Below are 22,665 nucleotides of genomic sequence, written 5' to 3'. Positions count from 1 at the left end.
TTTATAAACAACCTGGATGCAGGACTCAAATGCACACTAAGGAAGATTGCAGGTGATACTAAATTAGGAGGAGCTGTTGGTTCCTTTGAAGGTAGGGAGGCCTTGCAGACAAGTCTTAACAAACTAGAGGGCTGGGCAATCACCAGCAGCATGAAATTCAACAGGAGCAAGTGCCAGTTTCTGCACCTGGGTTGGCACAACCTTGGCTGTACGTACAGACTGGGGGATGAGACACTGGAGAGCTGCCCTGCGGAGAGGGACCTGGGGTTCTGGTCAATGGCAAGTTGAACATGAGCCAGCAGTGTGCCCCGGCAGCCCAAAGGGCCAGGTTTAGTCCTGGGGTGCCTCAGGCACAGCACTGCCAGCTGGTCAGGGGAAGGGATTGTCCCGCTCTGCTCTGCGCTGGTGTGGCCTAACCTCAAGTACTGTGGGCAGTTTTGGGTGCCACAGTATATGAAGGACATAAAACTATTAGTGTCCAAAAGAGGGCTACAAAGATGGTGAAGGGTCAAGAGGGGAGATGTGTGAGAAACAGCTGAGGTCCCTGGGTTTTCTCAGCCCCGAGCAGAGCAGGCTGAGGGGAGGCCTTGTGGCAGCCTGCAGCTCCCTCACGAGGGGAGCGGAGGGGCAGGCGCTGAGCTCTGCTCTCTGGGGACAGCGACAGGACCCGAGGGGACGGCATGGAGCTGGGACAGGGGAGGTGTGGGATCTGTAATCAGATGAGGTAGGTTTAAATAACTGTGCACATAGATGAAGGACTCATGACCACATGAGAGTCAGAGAAGGGAATTCTGGAAGATGAGAGATGTGGAGTATGAGAGTCACCATGGAGCCTGAGGCATAGATAAATAACAAGAGGAGATAAGAGCAAAGACTGCTAGGAGGCCCAGGGGAAAAGAAAAACAACAGAGCAGGACCAGAACCAGGCACAGGATCAGGGGCTTGTGATAAGGTACATACCAGCCCAAGAGATACATCAATACAAAGATCAACAGATGACAAGACAAAGGGACCAAAGGACTGTAAAGGGGGGTTGGAGGGTTTTTAATGGAAAACATCTGGAAGGAAACTATATAAAAGGAACATTTCTGGGTTGTAATAAAGACTCATACTTGATCACACTAAGAGTCCATGCAGTCTCTGCAGGGAGAGTCAGACTCGGTGTTAGGAAAAGGTTTTTCACCTAGAGGGTGGCCGGGCACTGGGACAGGCTCCCCATGGACGTGGTCCTGGCACTGAGCCTGCTGGAGTTCTAGAAACGTTTGGACAGTGCCCTTGATACGTGGCTTACATCATGGGTAGTCCTGTGCAGAGCCAGCAGCTAGTGATCCTTGTGGGTCCCTTCCTACTTGGGATATTCTGTGATGCTGCGTTCTTACGCGTTCTCCCCAGTACTGGGGGCTTGGGGATTGCACAGGATTCTGAAGTAGTGAAGGGAACGCATCAAAATTCATATTGCAGAACTCATTTGCTCTGTTTACACACTGCTTTGTAGCACTGATAGTGCTAGAAGTAAAAGGTGATGTTCTGAGGCCTTACTCCAACAACAGGTTGTATTGCAGAGGATCGAAAACCTCCTAGTGTTGAAAGGCTTAGCAAGCATCACGCACCTCAACTAGGTTGAGGCAACACTTGTAGACATTTAATTGTTCCTTAAGAAAGAGTTCATTCTTCTGATCTTTACAAATTTAATTTGCTTTTGGTGTTCAAGAATTTTTGTCTCTGTCTTGCTTGGCAATGTAGTTTTCTCCCTGCACAACTCCTATCTCCTTAGCAGTGCACTGTGTGCATAGAATGTTACTTGCCTATGTATTTGCAAAATTTTTGTGTTCTGTCTGTCCCGAATAGGTAAAATTTCTTTCCATTTTCTGCCAGACATGTTGATGTTAACTTTGATAGGCTGAGAAATTGGAATGAGAATGGAGGGATTACAGGCATCCTGTATAAAGGAGAAGCCTGGAAGACCTGCACATTGCTTTTGGTAAAGACCATTAGAATCTTGCTAGCATCCTCAGCCTTCAGCTCTAACCCAGTTGTTTTCATTCTGTTTTTCTTCAGACTGTTTGGAGGTGCCTGACAGTTTTCTTTCTGCTGGATTTATAAAACTCTCACAACTTCAATTTCTTCCCCTCACATAAATTTGTGTTCTGCCCCCTCCCCCACATTCATAGGGTCATGAAATTAAGAATCATTTACACACACTGGAGGAAAAAGGGAATGGAATGGGAGAGTGAACAAAATCCCCAATTTACATCTGACTCTGATATATGTGGAGGCTTAAAGCATTTTCTTTAACATTAGGATCAGAAGAAGCCCATTCATCTCTGATAATCGTCAGCTAACTGATTACTGTAGAAACATACACAGTGTGGAGTAACAATTCTGAGATGGGAATTGTGATTGAGTAGTAATTAGCATCTTGAACTGTTACCATTCAGAGTGCCTGCCTGTCTGTAGTCTTAAACTATCCTTGAAAGTTTAATGCATACTGCGTGAACTTGTGCCTGAGGAGCTGTGGAGAATTCTAACATCTCTAAGGACAATTTTTTTCTTTTGTTTTAAAACTATTTTAGAGATGGTCAACTGTGATACAGAAGGAGCTGTGGCAATTTAGGACTTTTTTTTTTCAACTTAAGGAGTCCCCAGATAGTTCTCATTGTAATTAAGAGGTAGATGAGACAGGAGGATTAGGTTAAACTTAATTGTGACACCCACTGTGTAATATTTTACAACTGCTTAGCTTTAGCTGTGTTGTTTTCATTATTCTGAGCAGGCAGCAACATCTTGCTTCACCATCTTTTGTGTCTGTATGAATTGTTATAATCTTTGCTTCTTTCAAATACAGATTCAAATAAGTAAATTTAGTGAAGCTGTGACTAGGGCCTTCAGAATATGTTCCGTTTGTCTTGTCTTCTAGCTTAACATAATCTTACTGTATACATTCAGAGAAGAACTATCAGAATGGAGAATTACTTTAAGCACACTTTTCCCACTTCAGCAGAGACCAGCAGAGGGAACTTAGTGTAAGCTTCTCAAGGGCTTTTGTACACAGTAACAGTGAAGTTGCTATAAGATTTTGAACAGAACAAACCGTTAATTTAGTGCCTCTTGGAAAAAACAAAAGCAAAGATTTCAAGCCTTAAAGAAGTCAACCTCTTAAATTGTGTGAAAGAATGAATTGAAATAATTGTTGCAGTGTTCTGCTATTAAACATAAACTATTTCTTTTGGAAATTCAGGTTATAAATCGTTCCACGACAGAACTACCTCTTACAGTGTCATACGACAAAATATCTCTTGGAAAACTCCGATTTTGGATCCACATGCAGGATGCTGTGTACTCCCTCCAACAGTTTGGTATGTTTTCATCTTTAATGACATTAGGTATTAAAAAAAAAAAAAGCACCTTTTCTTGTAAATATACAGGTGACATTTAATTGTGCCTGTTTTTTGGTTAGCTGGTGAAAATATTTAGTGCTACAACTTAAATTGCTTTACCTTAATAAGGTAAGATTGGAAATAAAGTGTTAACATGGTAGGAAATGAGTGCAGAAGTTAATTAACTTTTTTTTTTTTTTTAAGTATTAACTTTCAATTTTATTTGGATAGTGCTACCGTGAAAGCATAACAGGTCGAAATAGAGAATATTTTGCCCACAGGTTTTCCCTATCATCCATGGAACAGAAAAGTTGGATCAGAGCTATATCAGCTTTTATATTAGCTATATATAGCCAGTCACTCTGGACCTGTGGTGAAATGCAGCCAGGCATAGCAAAGACTTTGGGCTCAAGTTGTGCATAAGGAAAGAGTGTTGGTTCCGATCATACTACTTCAGACACTTCAGAACTGGCTTCCCTCTCACTTTGGCTCAGGTCAAGTACCTCAGTTACAAATGTATAGGATAATTCAGATAAATTGGAGGCTAAACTGTTAAATTCTGTGTTTGGCTTAAATGGAATGGCTTGGACTTGGACAGCGTTGGTGATTTTTTTTTTTAGTATTTTTAACAAGTGAATTGGTTGGACAGTTTTTACTGCATTTTGATTTTATTTGGTTAGCTCAACTTTGATCATAACGGGCATCTGTGCTGAATTAAAATAAATAAATAAAAAAAAAAACTCCTAAAAAGGGATGAAGGAAAAACCTAGAGAGAGAGAGACGGTTTCAGCTTCCATTTACTGTAGTAAGTGTACACCTTCACTGTGCAGTTCTTGTACTCTTCTGTTGGTGATATAGCCAAGCTTTTACTGCCTTTAAATATCTGTTCCACCGATGCAGACCTTTAGGAGTCTAATCATCCTCCTTAAAAATCTACGTATTATTTTAAAGGGCATTTTCACTGATTTAGTTTTCTCTCACTAGTCTCTAGTTGGCTTCTTTAGGCTAGGATAAAGAATTGAACGGTGTCATAACTCAAGCAAACTATTCAAATGTCAAAAAAGCATTACATTACAGTCTGAAGAAGAAGCACGTGTTGGACAAACACAGCAACTGACTGGAGGGTATAATTGGAATAGAAGACCCTCATGGGATCAGTCATGGGATCAAAATGGATTTCAGGAACTTGACAATCTGATGCTGGCTGCAAGAGCTGTTTTGTGATCTATCTTAATGCTGACTGAAAGAGATCAAAAGCGTACCGTGTCATTTGGAAAACGCAGTCCTTCATACTGGCACCCCTATTTATCACAGACTGCTCTAACTCTTTGAATTAGTCCAATAAGTAACAAGATGGCAACATTCCTCCTTTTTTCATTTGATAAGATGTTAAAGAATATGTACTCAGCTTACAGGTTGTGATTTCTGGAGGATGCTTTTCCTTTTTCCTTTATCAAGGAGAAGCTTCCAAGTTAATCTGGCAAGGGCCAGCAAAAGAGCTGATGTCTAATCTATTCTCTGGGGTTTGTAATGCTGGCCAAAAATATGGCCAAGTTTCTCACTGGCCTTGTTGTCTTCCACAGTGTACTCCTTTTATCATTTTTCAGTCTTTATTGTGAAGCTCACTTTTCTTGCGTATTTTACAAGAGTTCATAGCGAAAGTTGAGTAATCCTTATTCTTCCCACTTGGGCTAGAATGACTTGCCATTTGTGTCTCTGTTCAGTTTAGGCTGTATTTGTACAACATGTTAAGAGAACATCAGTATGCTTGTAAGTGATGGGTTTTCTCTAAGGCTACCCAAATAACTAGCCAAAATATACGTAGATTGGGTTCTACCAGTAAAGCTGCCATCTTGTTCTGGATTTATGTTTTCTTACCAAACGCAGATTGAAGTAAGAAGACTCATACTGGACCTAACAGCAATTAACTGTCTACTACTTCTTGTATAATTACTTGTTCTTTCTTGTAGGATTTTCTGAAAAGGATGCAGATGAAGTAAAAGGAATTTTTGTCGATACTAACCTCTACTTTCTGGCTTTGACATTTTTCGTAGCAGCATTCCATGTAAGTGAAAAACGTGGAGTTTTAGATATTATAGCATATTAGGAAAAAAAGAGGGTGTTTGTACTTTGGCTCTTTCATTTATTGAGAACTGTTCTTAAAATAGTAATTAAAATAGTAGAGAAATAGAAGTGGTGTCTGGTGCAAGTCAGTTGTTATTTCCAGTAATATGAAAAAATCTCATAGGAGATAGAAATATGAGATAACTAGGTATAAACTAAGTCTCGACTGAAATATAAAACATTTAAATCTATTATCACTTCTTTTAGTCAGAGTTCAACCGACCTAAGAATTAATCACCTGTTAACAGTGGTTCAAGCTTTCTGTAGAGTTCTCACAAGGTGTACCACTGCAGTTGCATAGATGTAGAACCCATAGTAGGGTTTGAGTCTCTGACTTCTAACCCCACCAGAAATTTAGATCAGTCAAGCTAAATTGCTTCACAAATTTACTGCTGTAAATCATGGAGCTTGTGGTTCTAGGCATGGTTATTTCTTCTTGCTCTGTCCCTTGCCATTGTCATTGTGGGTGTGGTGGTTTAATGTGACTCTTCATTTCAGTGAACAATTTTTTAAGACCTCATTGTTTTACTTTAAACATTTTTGTTGTCTACAGTTATGCGGAATACAATTCTAATCTTCAGTGATAGATAAAAACTTGCCAGGCATATTATTTTTCTTTACAGTCCCATTACATAAAATTAATTTGGTTGGAAAGTCATATATTTTCCAGTCATATGCTTTTTTTTTTTTTCCTCTGTTTATCAGATTGTAACATATCTGTAGTTTGGGACTATTTTTTTCTGATTTTTTATATTTTGTGTACCATTTTTTTAAAAAAAGGCTTTTTCATTGAAGCTCACTGACCCGAGAATTCCTTGAATCTGTGATGCCTTTTTTTTTTTTTTTTTTTTAAGTCATTGAATAGATTTGTGCAAAGTATTTGACACTGTCCCCATGGTATCCTTCTCTATAAATTGGATAGACATAGATTTGATGGATGAAATACTTGGTGGTGGGTAAGAAATTGTCTGGATAGGAACACTCAAAGAGTTGTGGTCAATGGCTCAGTGCCCAGGTGGAGGGAGGTGGTTCTTCCCCTCTGTGCTGCTCCTGTGATACCCTGCCTGGAGCACCGCATTCAGCTTTGGGTTCCACAGCTCGAGAAGGACATGGATGTATTAGAATGAATCCAGAGGAGGGCCATGAAGGTGATTAGAAGGCTGGAGCACCTTTCCTATGAAGACAGGCTGAGGGAGGTGGTGTTATTCAGCCTGGAGATGATAGGGCTCTGGGGAGACCTTACAGCAGCCTTCCAGTACCTAAAGGGGGCCTACAGGAAAGCTGGTGGGGCTTTGGGCAGCCTGGTCTAGTGGGAGGTGTCCCTGCCAAAGCACTTTTAATCTAATTTAGTCTGGATTTCCCTCGTCTGTCAAGGAGCTGAACAATTCCTTCAGGTCTTCAGTCCTTCATCCTCCGCCATGTGTTATCCTGCATTGGGTTGTTAACTTTCCTTAGAGGGTGCAGCATTGTAGCAGTAGCAGTACCTGCACTTCCTTCTGTCATTTTACAGTGCTTTTGGAGCTTTGAGCTTTTAAGGCAAGTTTTCTTTTTTAGCTTTTATTTGTAGTATTTAATTATTTCTTTTGTGGGGCTATCTTAAATTTTAAGATAAACCTTTTTTAACAGTTCAGCTGACAGTCTATTGCTGCCTGTTTTAAGCAAACAAGAATTTTTCTTGCAATTTGCAGCTTCTCTTTGATTTCCTTGCGTTCAAAAATGACATCAGTTATTGGAAGAAGAAGAGGAGCATGATTGGGATGTCAACAAAGGCAGGTATGGCCCAGCATGCGAAGTGTTGTGTGTGTGCTGTATAATATACACTATGTGTTTTTATTCTAACTTGTTTTATGTATGAAAAGACAATGGCTAGCAGACTGGTTCCAACTTTGTTAGCGTGATGCTCAAGTATTACTTCTGTCACTTGCAAGGTTAGACCGTCTTGCAATAGAGAGTAAGTTTAAAATTAAGTCAGTTACCATATTTCCCTTGCTGAAGGAACAGAAAAATGCTTTAAAAAAAAAAAGAATGAGGACAAGGGAAATATCCTGTGGGTGGAGAAAATGTGCTGTCACACATAATTTTGTCCTACAAGTCCCGTGTCTTCCTTGTAGTAACTACCAGAGAGTTTCAGATTTAAGTTTTAAATGCCAGTTAAATAAGTGAGTAAAGTCAAATCGGAAAGACTGAATGGCAAGGGGTTTTCTAATCTTATTATCAAAGTGTGAGTCTTCAGTAATTGGTGGCTCCATTCTCTCATTAGCAAACTTTAGTCACCTTTCTGTATGTCTTTCTTGCCCTGAGTGAAAACTATGACAGGCAATTGCTCTGAAATAGTGCAGAATAATTGTTGATGTTTGAATGTATTGTAGCCTTTCCTCTTCCCAGTCCCTATTTAATACAAGAATTACTTGGTGGAAATTTAGAAGCAGTCAGGATTTTGCAAAATCTGAAAAATAACCGTAAGATACTGTTCTTAAAATTTGCAAGCATCAAATTAGTTGTGTGAGGTTCAAAGACTGCCGTTATCTCACAGCCTTTCAGCTTTCATAAGCTTAGTTCGTAGTAGTACAAATACACTGTTGAATTGACAATTTTCCTTCCATCTTTTGGGATAAAGATTTTTTTTATTTTTTTTTTCAGAATTTGTCCTTTTTTATCTGTCTAGATATATAGATCACTGCCTGTTTCTAGGACTGCTTGATATATCAGGATGTGTATCCACAGAAGTTCGTGCTTAAACTGCTTAGGACAGAATTACAGTAAATAGGCCAACAGTCATCTGTCATCTCAACTCTTAATTTAAATATTAATATCTTTTTTTTTTTTCTCTCAATCTAGTGCTTTGGCGATGCTTTAGTACTGTAGTAATATTTCTTTTCCTTCTGGATGAACAAACAAGTTTATTGGTACTGATCCCAGCCGGCATTGGTGCTGTGATTGAGGTGAGTTGTTACAACTCCAGAGCCAAGTAGCAATATTCTCAGTAACATCCACCACCTGTGTCTGGAGTCTTCCAGTATTGTTTAGCAGAGTATGTCACAGCTTGTTGTGGAAAAGAAATGCTCAAGTAGTTGGTATTAAAACACTGCAGTAGTATGGTGTCTTAGTAGCATTGTTCAGGTGGCTTTCAGTGGTAGAGGAGTCAGTGTCCCTTTATCAAACGACTAAGCTGGAAGCATCATTTTTTTTCTGGGAAGGACCAGCTGGTACGGTGGAAACCAAGCACAGAGCTGTGCTGAGGTTCCTTCCTGTCACATCAGCTGATATGCAGCACTTGTGACTAGGCATGTTTACACATGTGAAAGGTTGTGTCGGCAGGCCATGTGCCATCAGACAGTGCCTCAGGTCTGCAGTTTTTTCCCTGGCAATGCCTCAGGTGCTTGGGGAAAAAGGAAGAGGGAGGGCCTGATGGCTGTGTGTTATTCCAGCAGGCCGTGTCCAGTCAGTGGGCTAGAGATACTGCTTAGGAGCCTGCCTATGTGCAGTGAGGTACAAAGTCAGCACTAAGGGTAATAGAAGACCTCTACCTACACTGCTCGAAGATCTAATTATTTCTCAGTATTTAAAAACAATTTCGGGGCTCTCTGGTGGACTTTTTTGACTATGCATCTGTTGTAGTTGCAGATAGCCCCTGTGAACACCAAACAGTTCTGAATTTTTAAATAGCAATTAAATTGTTGAATACAAAGCCACAAGGTGACCCTTAAAACTTGTGTATAAGACAAAATAAGCTTTTGCAAAACTATAAACAGTGGTGCTATGTAAAAAAAAAAAAAAAAAAAATTACTTGGCAGGTGGTTACTGGAGGGTTCTCCAGTCACCTTCCCTAAGGTGCATGCTGAGAGCAGCTGACTCCCACCAAGGCACCGCAGTCCAGATGCCATGGAAGGACTCTGTTATTTCACTTGCAGTACCTCAGCTGATGTGGGGACTTAATAGTGCAGTGCCACAATATTGTACTCGTCTGGTGACGCAGCGTGTGGTTGGTATTGACATGCAGACTGAGCTGCAGTCGGGCTGTTGCTGCTTTATACACACAGGGTGCTTACAGTGGATATTCTAGGGTCTTGGTTCTGATTTTATGAATCTTGCATAAGAATTTCCTTTGGGCAATTCTTTACGTATACATTTTGTTTTTGTTAATCACAGCTCTGGAAAGTGAAGAAGGCTTTGAAAATGACAGTCAAGTGGCAAGGCATATGGCCCAAAATTCAGGTACTTTGTTGGTTTAACAGTTACCACTGTTGAGATTTCTGCCTCTTAGAGTAGGTACTGTAGAGTACTGTACTGTGCGGCTTGGCTTTCAGTGATGTGAAGATTTAAAAAACTGCTTAAGCTTCCAGTGTAAATCTTATCTTTATGGATGGCTTAATACAAAAACTGGGTGAATAGTTACAAACTTAGGAATTTCTACGATCGATTCTGTAGAAGCAGCAGCAATTTGTATGTATTTGTGATCTGAGAAATCTCAGAATTCCTCTGTCAGTCCTGCTAGATCTTGACATATAGACCCGTGCTACTACCACTGCATTGGAAAGGCACTCGTTAACTAATACTGTGATTTGAACTAAGGAACTGAGTTTTCCATGAAGCTGTAGGCATAACTTCTCCATTGTGGAACTAATGAATGTTGTCACGTGTTCAGGGGACATGGCAGCCTTCTCCAAATCCTCTGGGTAACAGGTTAAGTCTAAAGACTGTCTGCAGGACATGCTGTGGCAGCAGGGATTGGAATTAATGCAGATTATAGTTTCTTGGGGGTTTTTTGTTTGGTTGGTTGTTTTTAATGTAAACAAAAAACAATTGTACAACCTTCAGTGTTTACTTTGGAAGAAGAACAGACTTCTGTATTGTTTGATGTCTGTACATCTTAAGCAGCTGATTGCTCTGTTTGCTCCTTGTTCCTGTTCAAGGAAATGTGTTTTTTTTTATATAAGACTTTGACATGTTTATAAGACTACAGGAACGCTGTTGAATTGCCTGTCTAGGTCATTAAGAACAATATTATTTCAGTCTGGAAACAGAAATTGGTTAGCACTTATACTAACACTTAAAAGCATCTGCGTGCTCAAAACACAATAACGTGCTGTAAAATAAAATCCAATTCAGGATTGGGAGTCAAACAGCAAATGTTTTTTTCCCCTAGCTCTGACTAATTATACATTTTATGTATTTTGCAGTTTGGTACATACAATGACTCTGAAAAGAAAACCGAAGAATATGATGCCCAGGTAAGAGGGAATCCTAGGACTTCTGATCTATAAAGACCAAAGATCTGGATATATCTGGTCTTCTGATTGACTTATTTTGCTCTTTAATCATCAGATCTCCTTGGCTTGAAAAAAAAAAAAAGAACAAAACAAAACAAAAAAAATCACAATGACTTATCTTTATTATTTTTAGATTAATATTTAGTCATGTCATAAATATGTCATATATGAATAACTATGTCTTGAAGACGGATGTGAAGAATATATTTAGTTTTTCTGGGATTGCCTACATTTTTGAGTTCTGTTTGACATCATCTATTAATTTTACAAGTGGAGATGGAGGGGAGGCAGGCATTGGAAATTTGCTCTTCAGTCCTTTTGGCCTCCTGAGCGTTGTTTTTAAGTTGGCTGGACTTCTTGCAAGCTTCGTGATAGTCAGACATTTTGATCCCCCAAAATTGTCTTCATGTTCCTCTCAATAATTATGCTTAGCCATTTTGCCTAGGGATGTCTAAAGTCTTCTATTATTCAGAAAGTAGGCTTCTTGTTTAAAAAAAAGAATTGCACAGGAGTTACATAATAACAGTTTGCACATGGACCTACCTTGAGATTGGGGAAGTCATGTTTTGACCAGTCATATCAAGTGTATGTATAATATTTTCATTTTTTATCTTGATGGAACAGACAACATGGTCAATTGATACCACCACCCTCATTGGAAAGAGCTTCTTTGTAGTGTCTTATCTAAACCGATCCTCTCTTAGTTTGAACCCATTATCCTTTGTCCTATCACTCTGCTCCCTGACACAGAGTCCCTCTCCAGCTTTACTGTAGGCCCCCTTTAGGTAGTAGAAGGCCACAATGAAGTCTCCCCGGAGCCACCTTTTCTCCAGGCTGAACAACCCCAACTCCCTCAGCCTCCCTTTGTAAGAGAGGTGCTCCAGCCCCCTGATCATTTCTGTGGCCCTCCTGGACTCATTCTAATACTTCCATGCCCTTCTTGTGTTAGGGGCCCCAGAGCTGAACCCAATGCTCCAGGTGGGGTCAGTGTAGCTCAGGATACGTTGGCTTTCTGGACTACAAGAGCCCATTGCTTGCTCATGTCGAGCTTCTTAAGCTTCACATCAACCAACACCCTTAGGCTCTTCTCCTCAGGACTGCTCTCAATCCATTCTCCACCCAGCCTGTATTTCTGATGTAGGGCCTTGCACTTGGCCTTGTTGAACCTCATGAAGTTCGCACAGGCCCACCTCTCAAGCCTGTTCGAGTCCCACTGGATGGCATCCCTTCCCTCCAGCATCTCAAAACTACACAGATTTAAGGAACTCCATCTGTTTTTGTACTGGAAAGACTTAGAAGTTATGACATTAGTTTGATCTATGGTTCAGATATAGGTTATTGTTGCATTCATAACAGGGACCAGAAATTTTGAATAACTTTTGTGGTTGAGGCTAGAATCTGATTGAAACATTTCTCTGAGAAATAGAATTGGAAGTGCCTTGTCTGAAGAGAAGTGTCTTAAAGGGTTACAATTTTTGTATTTTCATTACAGATTTGAAAATCAGTATTTGTACTTATGCTGGTGGAATGAGTTGAACGTAGGGTAGCAATACTGGTGTTAAGCTACTCTTACATTGATCTTCGTACTGCCTCCTGCAGCTTATGCTTCAAGGTCCTTGGTGGTATGAGCTGAGCATTGGAATTTTTGCCATCTCTTGAACTAGAAGCAGATTGAAAATAATAGTAAACGTTTAAAAATGCAAAAAGATTTACAGGAAAAAAAATACATGTCTGTCTTCCAGTTAATGCCATGAGAAATTTCCTGAATATAAAATGTAAACTAATGAGTTATTTTCTTTGTCTATTAGGCTATGAAGTACTTGTCATATTTGCTCTATCCACTGTGTATCGGAGGTGCAGGTTACTCCTTGCTGAATGTCAAATACAAAAGGTACTGTAAATCTGTAAAGGGTCTTATACAAGATTGAAACACTTCCCATTTTTCTGAATTAATTGGAGATGATGGGATGCAGAAATTAGTTACTTCTGTTTGTGGAATTTCTAAGCTAGGAATTGAAAAATTCTATAGGATCTAAAGCTTTAAAATCCAGCTGTCTTTTAACATCCTGTAAGCTACAAACTGTTTCAAACTATGAAACAGGCTGTGCTTTTTCAGAACTAATCTGATATTACTGTAGTATTCAGTAAATTGCATAGGCAATTGCAATTGCAATTTGCTAATTGCATAGGCTGTCAATCAGGAGAGGAAGAAGAAGGCTGCTAGTAATGTTCAAAGAATGGATAGTGACAGGAGAGAGAAGTACAGTGGTTGAACCTTTCCGGTAATGGAGAGAACCAAAAACCGTCCCAAAATTATGTGCTCTCACCAAGGGATTCTTCTGTTCCTAAGTATGATGAGAAGAATCCAAACAAGCAAAAGTGTTTTTAAAAAAGGAACCTGTGCTCCCTTAGAACCATGAGCTTACTGTGGTACAATACTAAAGATTCCACATTTCAGGAAAAGGTGAAACTCCTGTCCACTTTCACTCAAAATAATGTATCTAGTTCATTTTGTATTGGAGAGATATAGACAAGTAAATAGCCATGAAACTTTGTGTTTTTTTAAAAAAAAAAATCTGCAAACACAAGCATGGTGATGGCTGTGTAGGCATATTTTTCAGAGTCTTTAGGCCCAGAAGCGATGAGAGGGAGAGGGAGCAGTACCTTAAAATAACAAGAATGAACTGTTGCTGTCTACATGGGCTGTAGCACTTGTACTAGAAACTGGGGCAATTTCCAGGCTATTAGAAAAATAGTTTTTTCAAAAGGTTCTTGTCTCAGAAGTTGACAAATATAACAGCACTGAAAAATTCTGGTTCTCCTGCAAAATTCTTAATTTCATTCAGTACTGCAAAATGCTATATGCCAGGTGTTCTGGGAGCTGTAGCCTGAAGTGAAGACAAGTCATAGGATGTTTATCGCTGTTAAATCTCTTTGTACGGGAATGTGATGGATTCTTAACAGTGGATTATCCTTTAATCTTGCAGGCATTTTGTGATGTATTTTGTAGATGCTTGTGAATTAGTGGAATGCTGCTGCGGCTGTAAGGTTGCTATTAAGTCAGTAGTGCAGCAGTGCAAGTTTTAGTTAAATAATATAATCTGGGCATCACGATTATTAGCTGTTCTTACTATTGCAAGCAGAAGTAGGGAATTTGGACCATCTGTAAACTACTAACGATGGAGCTAAGGTTGTCCTTGTTGAACATCTGGGGAGGGGTTGTTAGATTTAAGGAGAGAAAAATGCAGATTTCTTGCATTTACCTTTTTATTATTATTACTAAAGTGCTCACTATAGTGGTTTGCACTGAACAATATTTGTTGTCAGAAATTTAATTCCTTACAGTGTTATGTCTTTATTTACATATGTCTTTATTTAGAATACAGCGCTAAATATAGACAATGTTCAGTGCACAACATTACCTGATGACAGTGTGCAGAAGTCTTACAATATTCTGAAAAAGTATAAAAAGCAGTTGATAAAGCTCTCCAGAACTGTTGGATGCACTGATAAACATAGCAGCTTCACTGGAACCCTTCCTAACAAAGGGAGAAGTGAGGTATTTAGTTCATGCATAAAGCAATCTACAACGTATCCATTTATTGGAGTTGTCAGCATACTGCCATGTAGAGGATGTATGACAGGTATGTATTTTTGACTGAGGTGAAAAACTAACTGGGCTGCCTTTCTTGTTTGTAGCTGGTATTCCTGGTTGATTAACAGCTTTGTCAACGGTGAGTCCTTTCTTACTTTTTTTTTTTTTTTGTACTATTCATATTTCTTCAAATGGAGGCCAAGCCTCAAAGATAAAAAGTCACCGATATCAGCTAGATCAGTGTAATATAATACAACAATAACTTGACTGTAGGTTCCAAAACTATCACAGTGATTGAGAAAGGAAGAAGAGCCAAGAAAAATCGAAACAGAAGGATTAGATGCATCTTCTTTTTAGGATTATGTGTAAATCTCTAACTGTGAAAGTATAGTTGCATGGTGTACTTCTGTTATGTGTATGTCTATAAATTTTTCCATATTCTATCTTTAGGAGTGTATGCTTTTGGATTCCTCTTTATGCTGCCCCAGCTGTTTGTAAATTACAAGGTGAGATTGAAAAGCAATAAAAGACAACTTCTCTAGTCTCTCTGTCCAGACTTTATTACTAACTGATATTTTTCTAATCCTAGATGAAATCTGTTGCACACTTACCATGGAAGGCTTTCACATACAAAGTAAGTAAAGCTCTAGTTTGAAGGCCATTGCTGTCACTATGGAAATGATTTTTTGTGTGGATCAGCTTAGTAATACACAGCTTAAGGCCATGACTGCTTTTCTTCATGTATTAAGAACTAAACTGCCTGTAAAAACAATGTTTTTTTGCAACTGTCCTTAAAAAAAAATACAACAATTTCAGTTTTACATAATGACCTCCATATAATGGGAATCTCATCCAATCTAGGATGTAGGTAATGCTGTTTTCTCTGCTCTCACCTGTCTCAATTTAATACATCATTACATCAAAAGAGGGGTTATATCAACAAAGCTTAATTCTCAACAAACAGATAGGACCACTAAGAAACCTTATTTTGGCAGGCTCCAGGAACCACCAGAGACTGGAGTAATGTACACATTTGTGCCAATGTATTACAATTCTCCAGAACATAAGAACTTTAAAAGAAAGTGTTAAGAGCTGCTCTGGACACTGTCCAGTTCTGAACAGATAATCTGAGGCAAAAGAAATAAAATAAAGTACCTTTCATAGCTTTTCCATTTCTGTGAGCCTACAGCAATAGACAGAATTTCTGATGCCTTAGTATTTTTAAGGAATAATGAGGCATCTAAGAAAAAACAGAATGAAATGTAGCTGATGGCAAAATAGCAACTAAATGGTATTTAATATGGAAATAAACATCTAGTTTTTTAGGCAGATTCTAGGCAAATTAGCATGCCTTTCAATAAAGGGAATTAAAAGGTATATTAGTGAAGTAATTTCACAGTACCGAATTGGCAACAAAATACAGTAACTGAGCGGAGACATCAGCAGCTAAATAGGTAACAAAAGGACAGTGTTCAAGCAATGGGCAACAACCTTCAAAGCAGAATGTTCTTGCTGAACAGCCTTTTCTTACAGAGTGTTTATGGTTCCAGTTAAAAGATGCCAGGAGCTATCTACAACAAAAGCTTTTGTGTGTGTAAAAAAAAAAAAAAAAAAAAAAAAAAGCATATTCTTGGGCTTTGGAGAGAGTAATTGGCTTTTTCCTAGTAGAAATTTAAAGTTCTTTCCTCTCTTCTGCACTTTCCTTTAGAAAGAATAGTCTGAGGTCTTTTCTGGGACTTTTGGTGGTGTTTTGTTTTTGTTCTATTTGTGTTTTTGTTTTGTTTTCAAAATAAGAGGATTTTTTCCTTAATTCAGACTTTTTTGTTATAAGACTTTGGCAAAAACGAAAATCCTTCTAACTTTTCGTCTTCTGTAGTCTTTACGTTTATGCCCTGTATACTTCAATGACATGTACCTTTAAATGAAGTAATCCCAAAAGAAAACTAGCTAGATTAACTACTGTTAGATGAGCTGCTTGATGTATTCAGTTTCATTGGCTTTTGAGGACTGCCTAATGCCTGAAGGAGGATGGCTTTAGCCTTTTCTTCCTTTCATCGTGGTAGGATCACTAACATGGAAAGGCCTACTTTTCCAACTTGCAAAGCTTTTTTTATTTTTTTCCACAATAAATCTTTGCACAGGCTTGAGAAGTGCCATCCGTATTCTTTGATCACTTTAGATTGATGAATTTGTTTTGACTTGTCAGAGGCAACTTGCCTGTTGAAACTAATCACAACTTTTTCCTGTCAAACACCCTAGCGTTCTGCTGATGCTGTGTTTCATTATACAGACACGAGTTTATTTTCAGGAGCAAGTCCTTTTCTGGTTAGAGAATACATGATTTTCTTCCCTTCTTGTGGCATGGATTCGTGTACAGTGAAGCCCGAGTAACAGCTTGCTAACAGTGAAAGGAGAAGCCCTGTGATTGACTGATGATTATTCACTGTTGGGTTAGCAAACATTTTTTGCTGAACTTTAATGTTTTTAATGAGTTGAATCACGTTATTGCACCATCTGATGAGTACTGGAACTGGTACACTGTAAGAACTGACTTTTAGCCTTCCTTGTAGACTAGAAACCAATCCAGAGGAGTTGCCCTGCTCTTTGTTTCACTTACCTTCTTTGTCAAAATATTGGCATCTTTGCATGCTCAGAGCTTCTGTGCTGCTTTCCCAGAAAATGGCTGTGAATTTAAACTTTCTCACTCAGGAAAAAGCAGTGAGAAAATGTTTCATAATTGCTTCAGAAATAGAGCCTACAGTATGCCTAGTTGAGGGGAAATGGTGTAGAAAATTGCATCTCAGATAAGGCGTGGATGATTGCTTCCAGGAGAGCGCTGGAAATGTTTTAAGATCTCAAGGCTGCCAAGTTAATGTGCTTAAGAACAGTTTTTACACAAATTTCAATTTCCCCACAGAAAATGAAGGTGACCTATAACATTTTGTAAGTCTTAAATAATTTGCATAAAGACTTTTTGTCAGTTTCTTTTAAAGATTTCACTGGAGTTAAATCCATGTTTTTCCTTTAGCATAGTAGTACTCTCATTTACCTGAAGCAGACTTAATTCCTTTTCACTTGTAGCTGTAGTGGTGTGCTCTGGATTTGACAGTATGGCCTTCATTAAAGGAAAGCGTTTTAAAGTTTGCAATAGTTTTCCAGCAAAACCCTCAAATATTATTATAAACATGAAATAGTCTGCGTACCTACTGAAAAATGCTAGGAAGCCTGTTTCCTGTAGCTTTGTATGACAGATGATTTCATTTCTTCACAGCCTATTAAAATGTTATTTGTTTTATTTGTAGGCATTCAACACCTTTATTGATGATATATTTGCTTTTATCATCACAATGCCAACGTCTCATAGGCTGGCGTGCTTTAGAGATGATGTCGTGTTCCTGGTCTATCTTTACCAAAGATGGTATGCCTTTCTTTAATATTTATAAGAGATTCTTCAACACCGTAGGTGGTTACAGTCTTAATGATTTAAGAACTAAAAAAATAGTTTGGGATAGAATTTCTAGTATAGAGTATGGTCTGGATAATGGTAGTTGAGCAAATGGAAGTGTAGAGCAAGGAGCCTGAAAAGAATACTCAATAAAATTATAGGAGCAAAAACATCTTCCCATAACTGTTGGTATTCCTGAACCCTTTCTAGCATGCTAAGAATGTAGTCAAGTAAGAAATTCCTCTTCTCACAGAACTTACAAATTATTTTCTGTTACCCCTTCCCCCCATACTCGCCAAAACTGCAATCCTCCTTTGCAGTAGATAGTTTGCCAATTTGGAGGGAAAAAAAGGGGAGAAAAAATAAATAAATCAATAACCTGTGAAATGAAGACCTGAAATAAGACAGAGGAAGGCAATTCTTAAAATTGCATTCACAAACTTGCTTCAGAGCTCTGGGCTTCTAATCCTCACCGAGGGGCTACTTGTCCACTTCTGCATCTGAAGCATACTTCCCAAGTTGCAAGACGCTAATGAAGGATGTTTTTTGGTGAGGGATTGCACTGCTTTATATAGGTTTGAAACACAAGTTTTCAGGTTCTCTTGTGACTTGAATATCTGGCAAGTTTCTGATTCTTTAAGTAAATTCAGATGGGGATGAAGGCTATATGCAGTAGTCATTAAAATATTATTCATAAGTTAATCTACAGACAGTGTATTTTTGTTCCCTAGAACAAATATTTCTCTGTGTTAACAAGAATTCTAAGCTAAGTTCACATTATACCAGAATGCTAAATGTGAACTTCACTTTTAGGTTTATGTGATTGCACATAAAAGAATAGGTCTCCTTCCAAGGTATTTTTTTCTGGAAAAAAAAATAAAAGTACAACAACTTCTGATAAGGACTATAACCTGGATTCGAGTTGGAGAAGTGACTTGGATTGCTTAACACTCCAGCCAAGCTTTAGGGAAGCCTTTTTATGAGACAACTGGATAAGTCTTAGTATGAAGAAGCTTGTGTGTCTGTATCTAATTTTTAAGACTCTTGTGTTTTTAGGACACAAATTGAAATAGAGAATACAATAAGAAAGGAATTCCTTTTTAAAATTAAGCAGCACAGAATTGCTTAAATATCCTTCTGGTAGCAGATAGTATTATGTGTAACTAATCTTTTTTTTTTTTTTTTTTTTTCTGCCAGGCTTTATCCTGTGGATAAGAGCAGAGTGAATGAGTATGGAGAATCTTATGAAGAAAAGCCAAAAAAAAAAGCTCATAGAGAATAATTAAGAATTGAAGAATATTCTGACCCCTGGACTCCTACTGGTTACGTGTATTATCTGGTCTAAGGAAGGAAAAACTTATTTAATAAGAGTATTTTTAAAGCTTATGACAGAACTACATGGACTATACATCTTCTATATTGCCAAAATATAGTTTTGATATCCTCCTATTTCAAGATCCCGTTTTGTCCTCACAAGGTCCACGGTCTGCCAGATGTCATTAGATAATCTTCCTGCATTTAAGCTTCTCTTCAGTGAAAACCTTAAGTGTCTAGACCATTGTAATTAATATCCAAATCCGTGTTTTTAAGACAATTTGGTAAGTGGAAGTGTGGCGCCATGCCACTATGAAAAGTGAAAAAACAAGCCATTGTGTTGCAGCAGAGTCGAGCATTACTGCCAGACTGGAAGCTGTCAAAAATAAAGTGTATAATTACTGGGCTGTACACTAATAACAACTCTTTCTAGTTGGAGAATGGAAATCCTTGAGATTATTGTGAAAGTTGTAAGCGGACATTTGATTGAAGTTCATAGCTTAAAGTTAATTTTGTTGGAAATAAGGATAAGACAGATGGGATTCTGTCTCAACAATTGTTAAAATTCAAATTGTGGTTATATTCTTAGCCCACAACATGGCAGAGGGCATCAGTTGTCTTAGGATGTGAAGAATGAAGATGTGAAAAAACTATAACATAATTTCTTTCAATATGTATCCAAGTTTACATAAGTCCTTCTGCATTGTTGGCAAACCTTATGATTTCTTGGCATAGCAGGTATTCATGTAACGCAAATCATTGTTATGTGCTAGGAAAGTCTCTTAACACAAATTATTCATGATGTGGTATCTCAGTGACCTAATAGGCCACTTCTTTCAGGCTTCAAATGGAATAATTCCTTGGTCCTTCTCTTCTCTCTCTCTGTTCTATTTATACAATGAAACACATCATTCAAGTGCAACGGCTTTTCTCAAATACAATACAAGTTCAACAAACTAACTGGAAGCAGAAGAAAAGAGCCTGGTAAAGAACAGATACCTTCCTTTCAAACGATTAAAATTCCATGCTCCATGAGAACAGGTCGTTAAGGGAGGTATTTTCATCTATTTTTATCGTATTAGTCCAAATAATCAGTTTGAAGTTGAATTGTTAAACTAAACTTCACAGATATATCTAGAAACTATGGCTCTGTTTCTAAAAAGCACTTTTCTTAATGACAGCAAGTGGAAATAAATAATACATTCCTTTCAACACTAAATAAAATGTGATTCAAAAAAAAATCCAAAAGGCAGAATTCTAGTTCATAATTCTAGTTTTGGTTTGGTCGATAAGTTTGCAGATTAATCCTAATGATTTTTAAGCTTCTTCATTGAATTGCACCCTATTTGTGCAAGACTATTTAACTTCAATTTGCCATTGACTGAAAAAATTAACTTCAAAGAACACAGATGTACTCCTGTAGTCTCTAACTACTTTATGAAGTAGATTTTATCCAGTTCTGATGCTGAAGAAGTCTCAACATAAATATACTTGAGTCCCAGAAGGATACGGAAATGCACCTAACTTCAAGAAGTCCCAGACTATAGTCCATCTTATCCTGAAGTCCTTCTTACATGCTTCTGGCAATGGAAGGGAGTCTTGAAGTGAATATTTAACTTATATTTAACTTATGTTTATCTTAAAGTCTCTTTACATCATTAATTGTAAATAAGGAGGACTGTAGATCCATTGATGGTAACATTAAACACACATAAGTCTTTGCAAAGCTGGGGTTGTATTTGCTACATCTTGTACCTTTTTTGGATTTGGTTGGAAGAAGGTATTTGCTGTTAAGCAAATTACTCTGGGACTCCTATTTCATAATAGTAATTAAACGTGTAAAAAACTTTCTGGATACAAATGATGCTTAGAGCACATTCCCTTATTTGTGCCATTTCAAAACAATTAAGTCATCGGTTCTTCTAGTGTGGCTTTTAAAAGTCCAGAATACCATATTTAGGTATTTCTGATGTTTCAGCATTTATTTTTGTATGTAGCTGTTGAAAAATCACTCTTGCAACTTTACAGTGAGTTTATTGATCGTCTGCCTTGCATTTCCGATGACAGTAACCCCATCATATTCCATACAGTAGTCATAAAGAATATATAATTTTAAATATTTAAATTGAATGAGACTTTCCTTTTTCATTGTTTTATGCATTCCATTTCCAAATAAAAGATTTGGCATATGGAAGAGAGAATTATCTGTTGTTGCTGGAAAATTGGTGAAAACTGTGTAAGTAGTGTGACTTTGGAGATATTAAACAAAATGTTTTAACTCTAGTTGTAGGAATTGTTAGCTTAAAACAAAAATAGGGTTCCATATGTGGTCAAGGCAGAAGAAAAACTTCTTATGTAAAATTTCATTGAATGTATTGCAGCTCATGCTGAATTATCAATCTTATCTATTGAAGACTTCAAGAGTAACTTAAACACTTCCTTACTTACAGGATTCACTGTGGTAAGCAGTTAGGTGACCATCTCGCGTTCTTATCTTCATTAGGCATGTAAAAAGCTTGGAAATTGAAGGATTAGTGGTTCATTTTTTTGTTTGTTTGTTTTGTTTAAGAGTTTATTGGGAAAATCATGTGCTTCTGGAAGATAGCCTTGCACAGTACTTCATAGCATACAATAATGTAGCAAGCATGATTCTCTAAGGAGCTGTCAGCTCCAGCATCTATACCTCAGTGCCAGAAGTATTGACAGATAACTCTGTAGAGTTTGTTTACTTTAAAGCATAACATTTTCCGTTTTTTTTCCCATCAGATGATAAATCTCATGATTTTGATTGTGAAATGTATCTACTAATAATGCTGGTTCTCCTTATATTACAGCTTCCTGCTTCTCTGTATCATGGGAGTAGGCTAATTCAGGTGGGAAGGGACCACAAGAGGATACATTACGAGCACAGCATCTTTTCTTCCCTTACAGACTCGTCAGGTTTTCCTGATGATCCTGTGTAAAGTCATCTGAGTGAACTGATCTAGGTCTAGGAGCTGAGAAATAAAACCAGAGAGAGCCCAGCTTTCCCAGATGCGCAATGGCAATCTCTGACTAGTTCACCTCTTAGTTCACCTCTTAGACCAGGGAGAAGTTTGGTCCCACATGTGAGGATCAAGGCCAGTTTCCAGTGGTTATGGTCTGTGCTCATAGTACGGACAGGGGTACTGTGATCACTCCCACCCTTCATTCATCTGTGTTAAATACCACTGCTGCTGCTTGAGGATATTCTGGAGCTAATCAGTTTGCTCCAGTTACTCTTCATGCAATTTTCATACTTCTTAGTGTTGCTTTTAATATTGGGTACCCCAATGCCGTGTATTGTCTTCTTTTTTAACTAACCCCTAAACCTTGATGAGTTTACCTCTTTCAAAGGGAATAGAATACTTTAGATTTAAAAGACAGACACTGATAGAGGGGAATTTTGGCATATGTTGTCTGCCTGTTAATAAACTTCTGAATACGACAGCTTCTCCCCTTCTCTCCACAGCTTTCTTTTTAGGAGATCCCTGTCCTTTTAGGCCTTGCCGTATGGTACCC

At 38.2% G+C, this 22,665-nt stretch overlaps 1 protein-coding gene across 1 annotated transcript in view; it reads left to right on the top strand.

Annotated features, from left to right (window-relative positions):
* CLPTM1L (CLPTM1 like) overlaps positions 1–21,326 on the top strand; it is a 29,037-nt gene extending 7,711 nt beyond the window's left edge. The window contains exons 6-17 of the mRNA XM_032181793.1: positions 3,239–3,356; positions 5,348–5,442; positions 7,190–7,274; positions 8,340–8,443; positions 9,651–9,716; positions 10,682–10,732; positions 12,580–12,662; positions 14,471–14,505; positions 14,817–14,872; positions 14,956–15,000; positions 17,669–17,784; positions 19,009–21,326. Of these exons, the coding sequence (XP_032037684.1) occupies positions 3,239–3,356; positions 5,348–5,442; positions 7,190–7,274; positions 8,340–8,443; positions 9,651–9,716; positions 10,682–10,732; positions 12,580–12,662; positions 14,471–14,505; positions 14,817–14,872; positions 14,956–15,000; positions 17,669–17,784; positions 19,009–19,093 (939 nt within the window). The 3' untranslated portion in view covers positions 19,094–21,326. The remainder of the gene's footprint in view (positions 1–3,238; positions 3,357–5,347; positions 5,443–7,189; positions 7,275–8,339; positions 8,444–9,650; positions 9,717–10,681; positions 10,733–12,579; positions 12,663–14,470; positions 14,506–14,816; positions 14,873–14,955; positions 15,001–17,668; positions 17,785–19,008) is intronic.
* The last annotated feature ends 1,339 nt before the right edge of the window (positions 21,327–22,665 follow it).

Source organism: Aythya fuligula, chromosome 2 (genome assembly GCF_009819795.1).
Source record: "Aythya fuligula isolate bAytFul2 chromosome 2, bAytFul2.pri, whole genome shotgun sequence".
In the NCBI taxonomy this organism is placed as follows: domain Eukaryota; kingdom Metazoa; phylum Chordata; class Aves; order Anseriformes; family Anatidae; genus Aythya; species Aythya fuligula.
The sequence above is the reverse complement of the archived record's forward strand: the minus strand, read 5'-3'. Positions and strand labels throughout refer to the sequence as shown.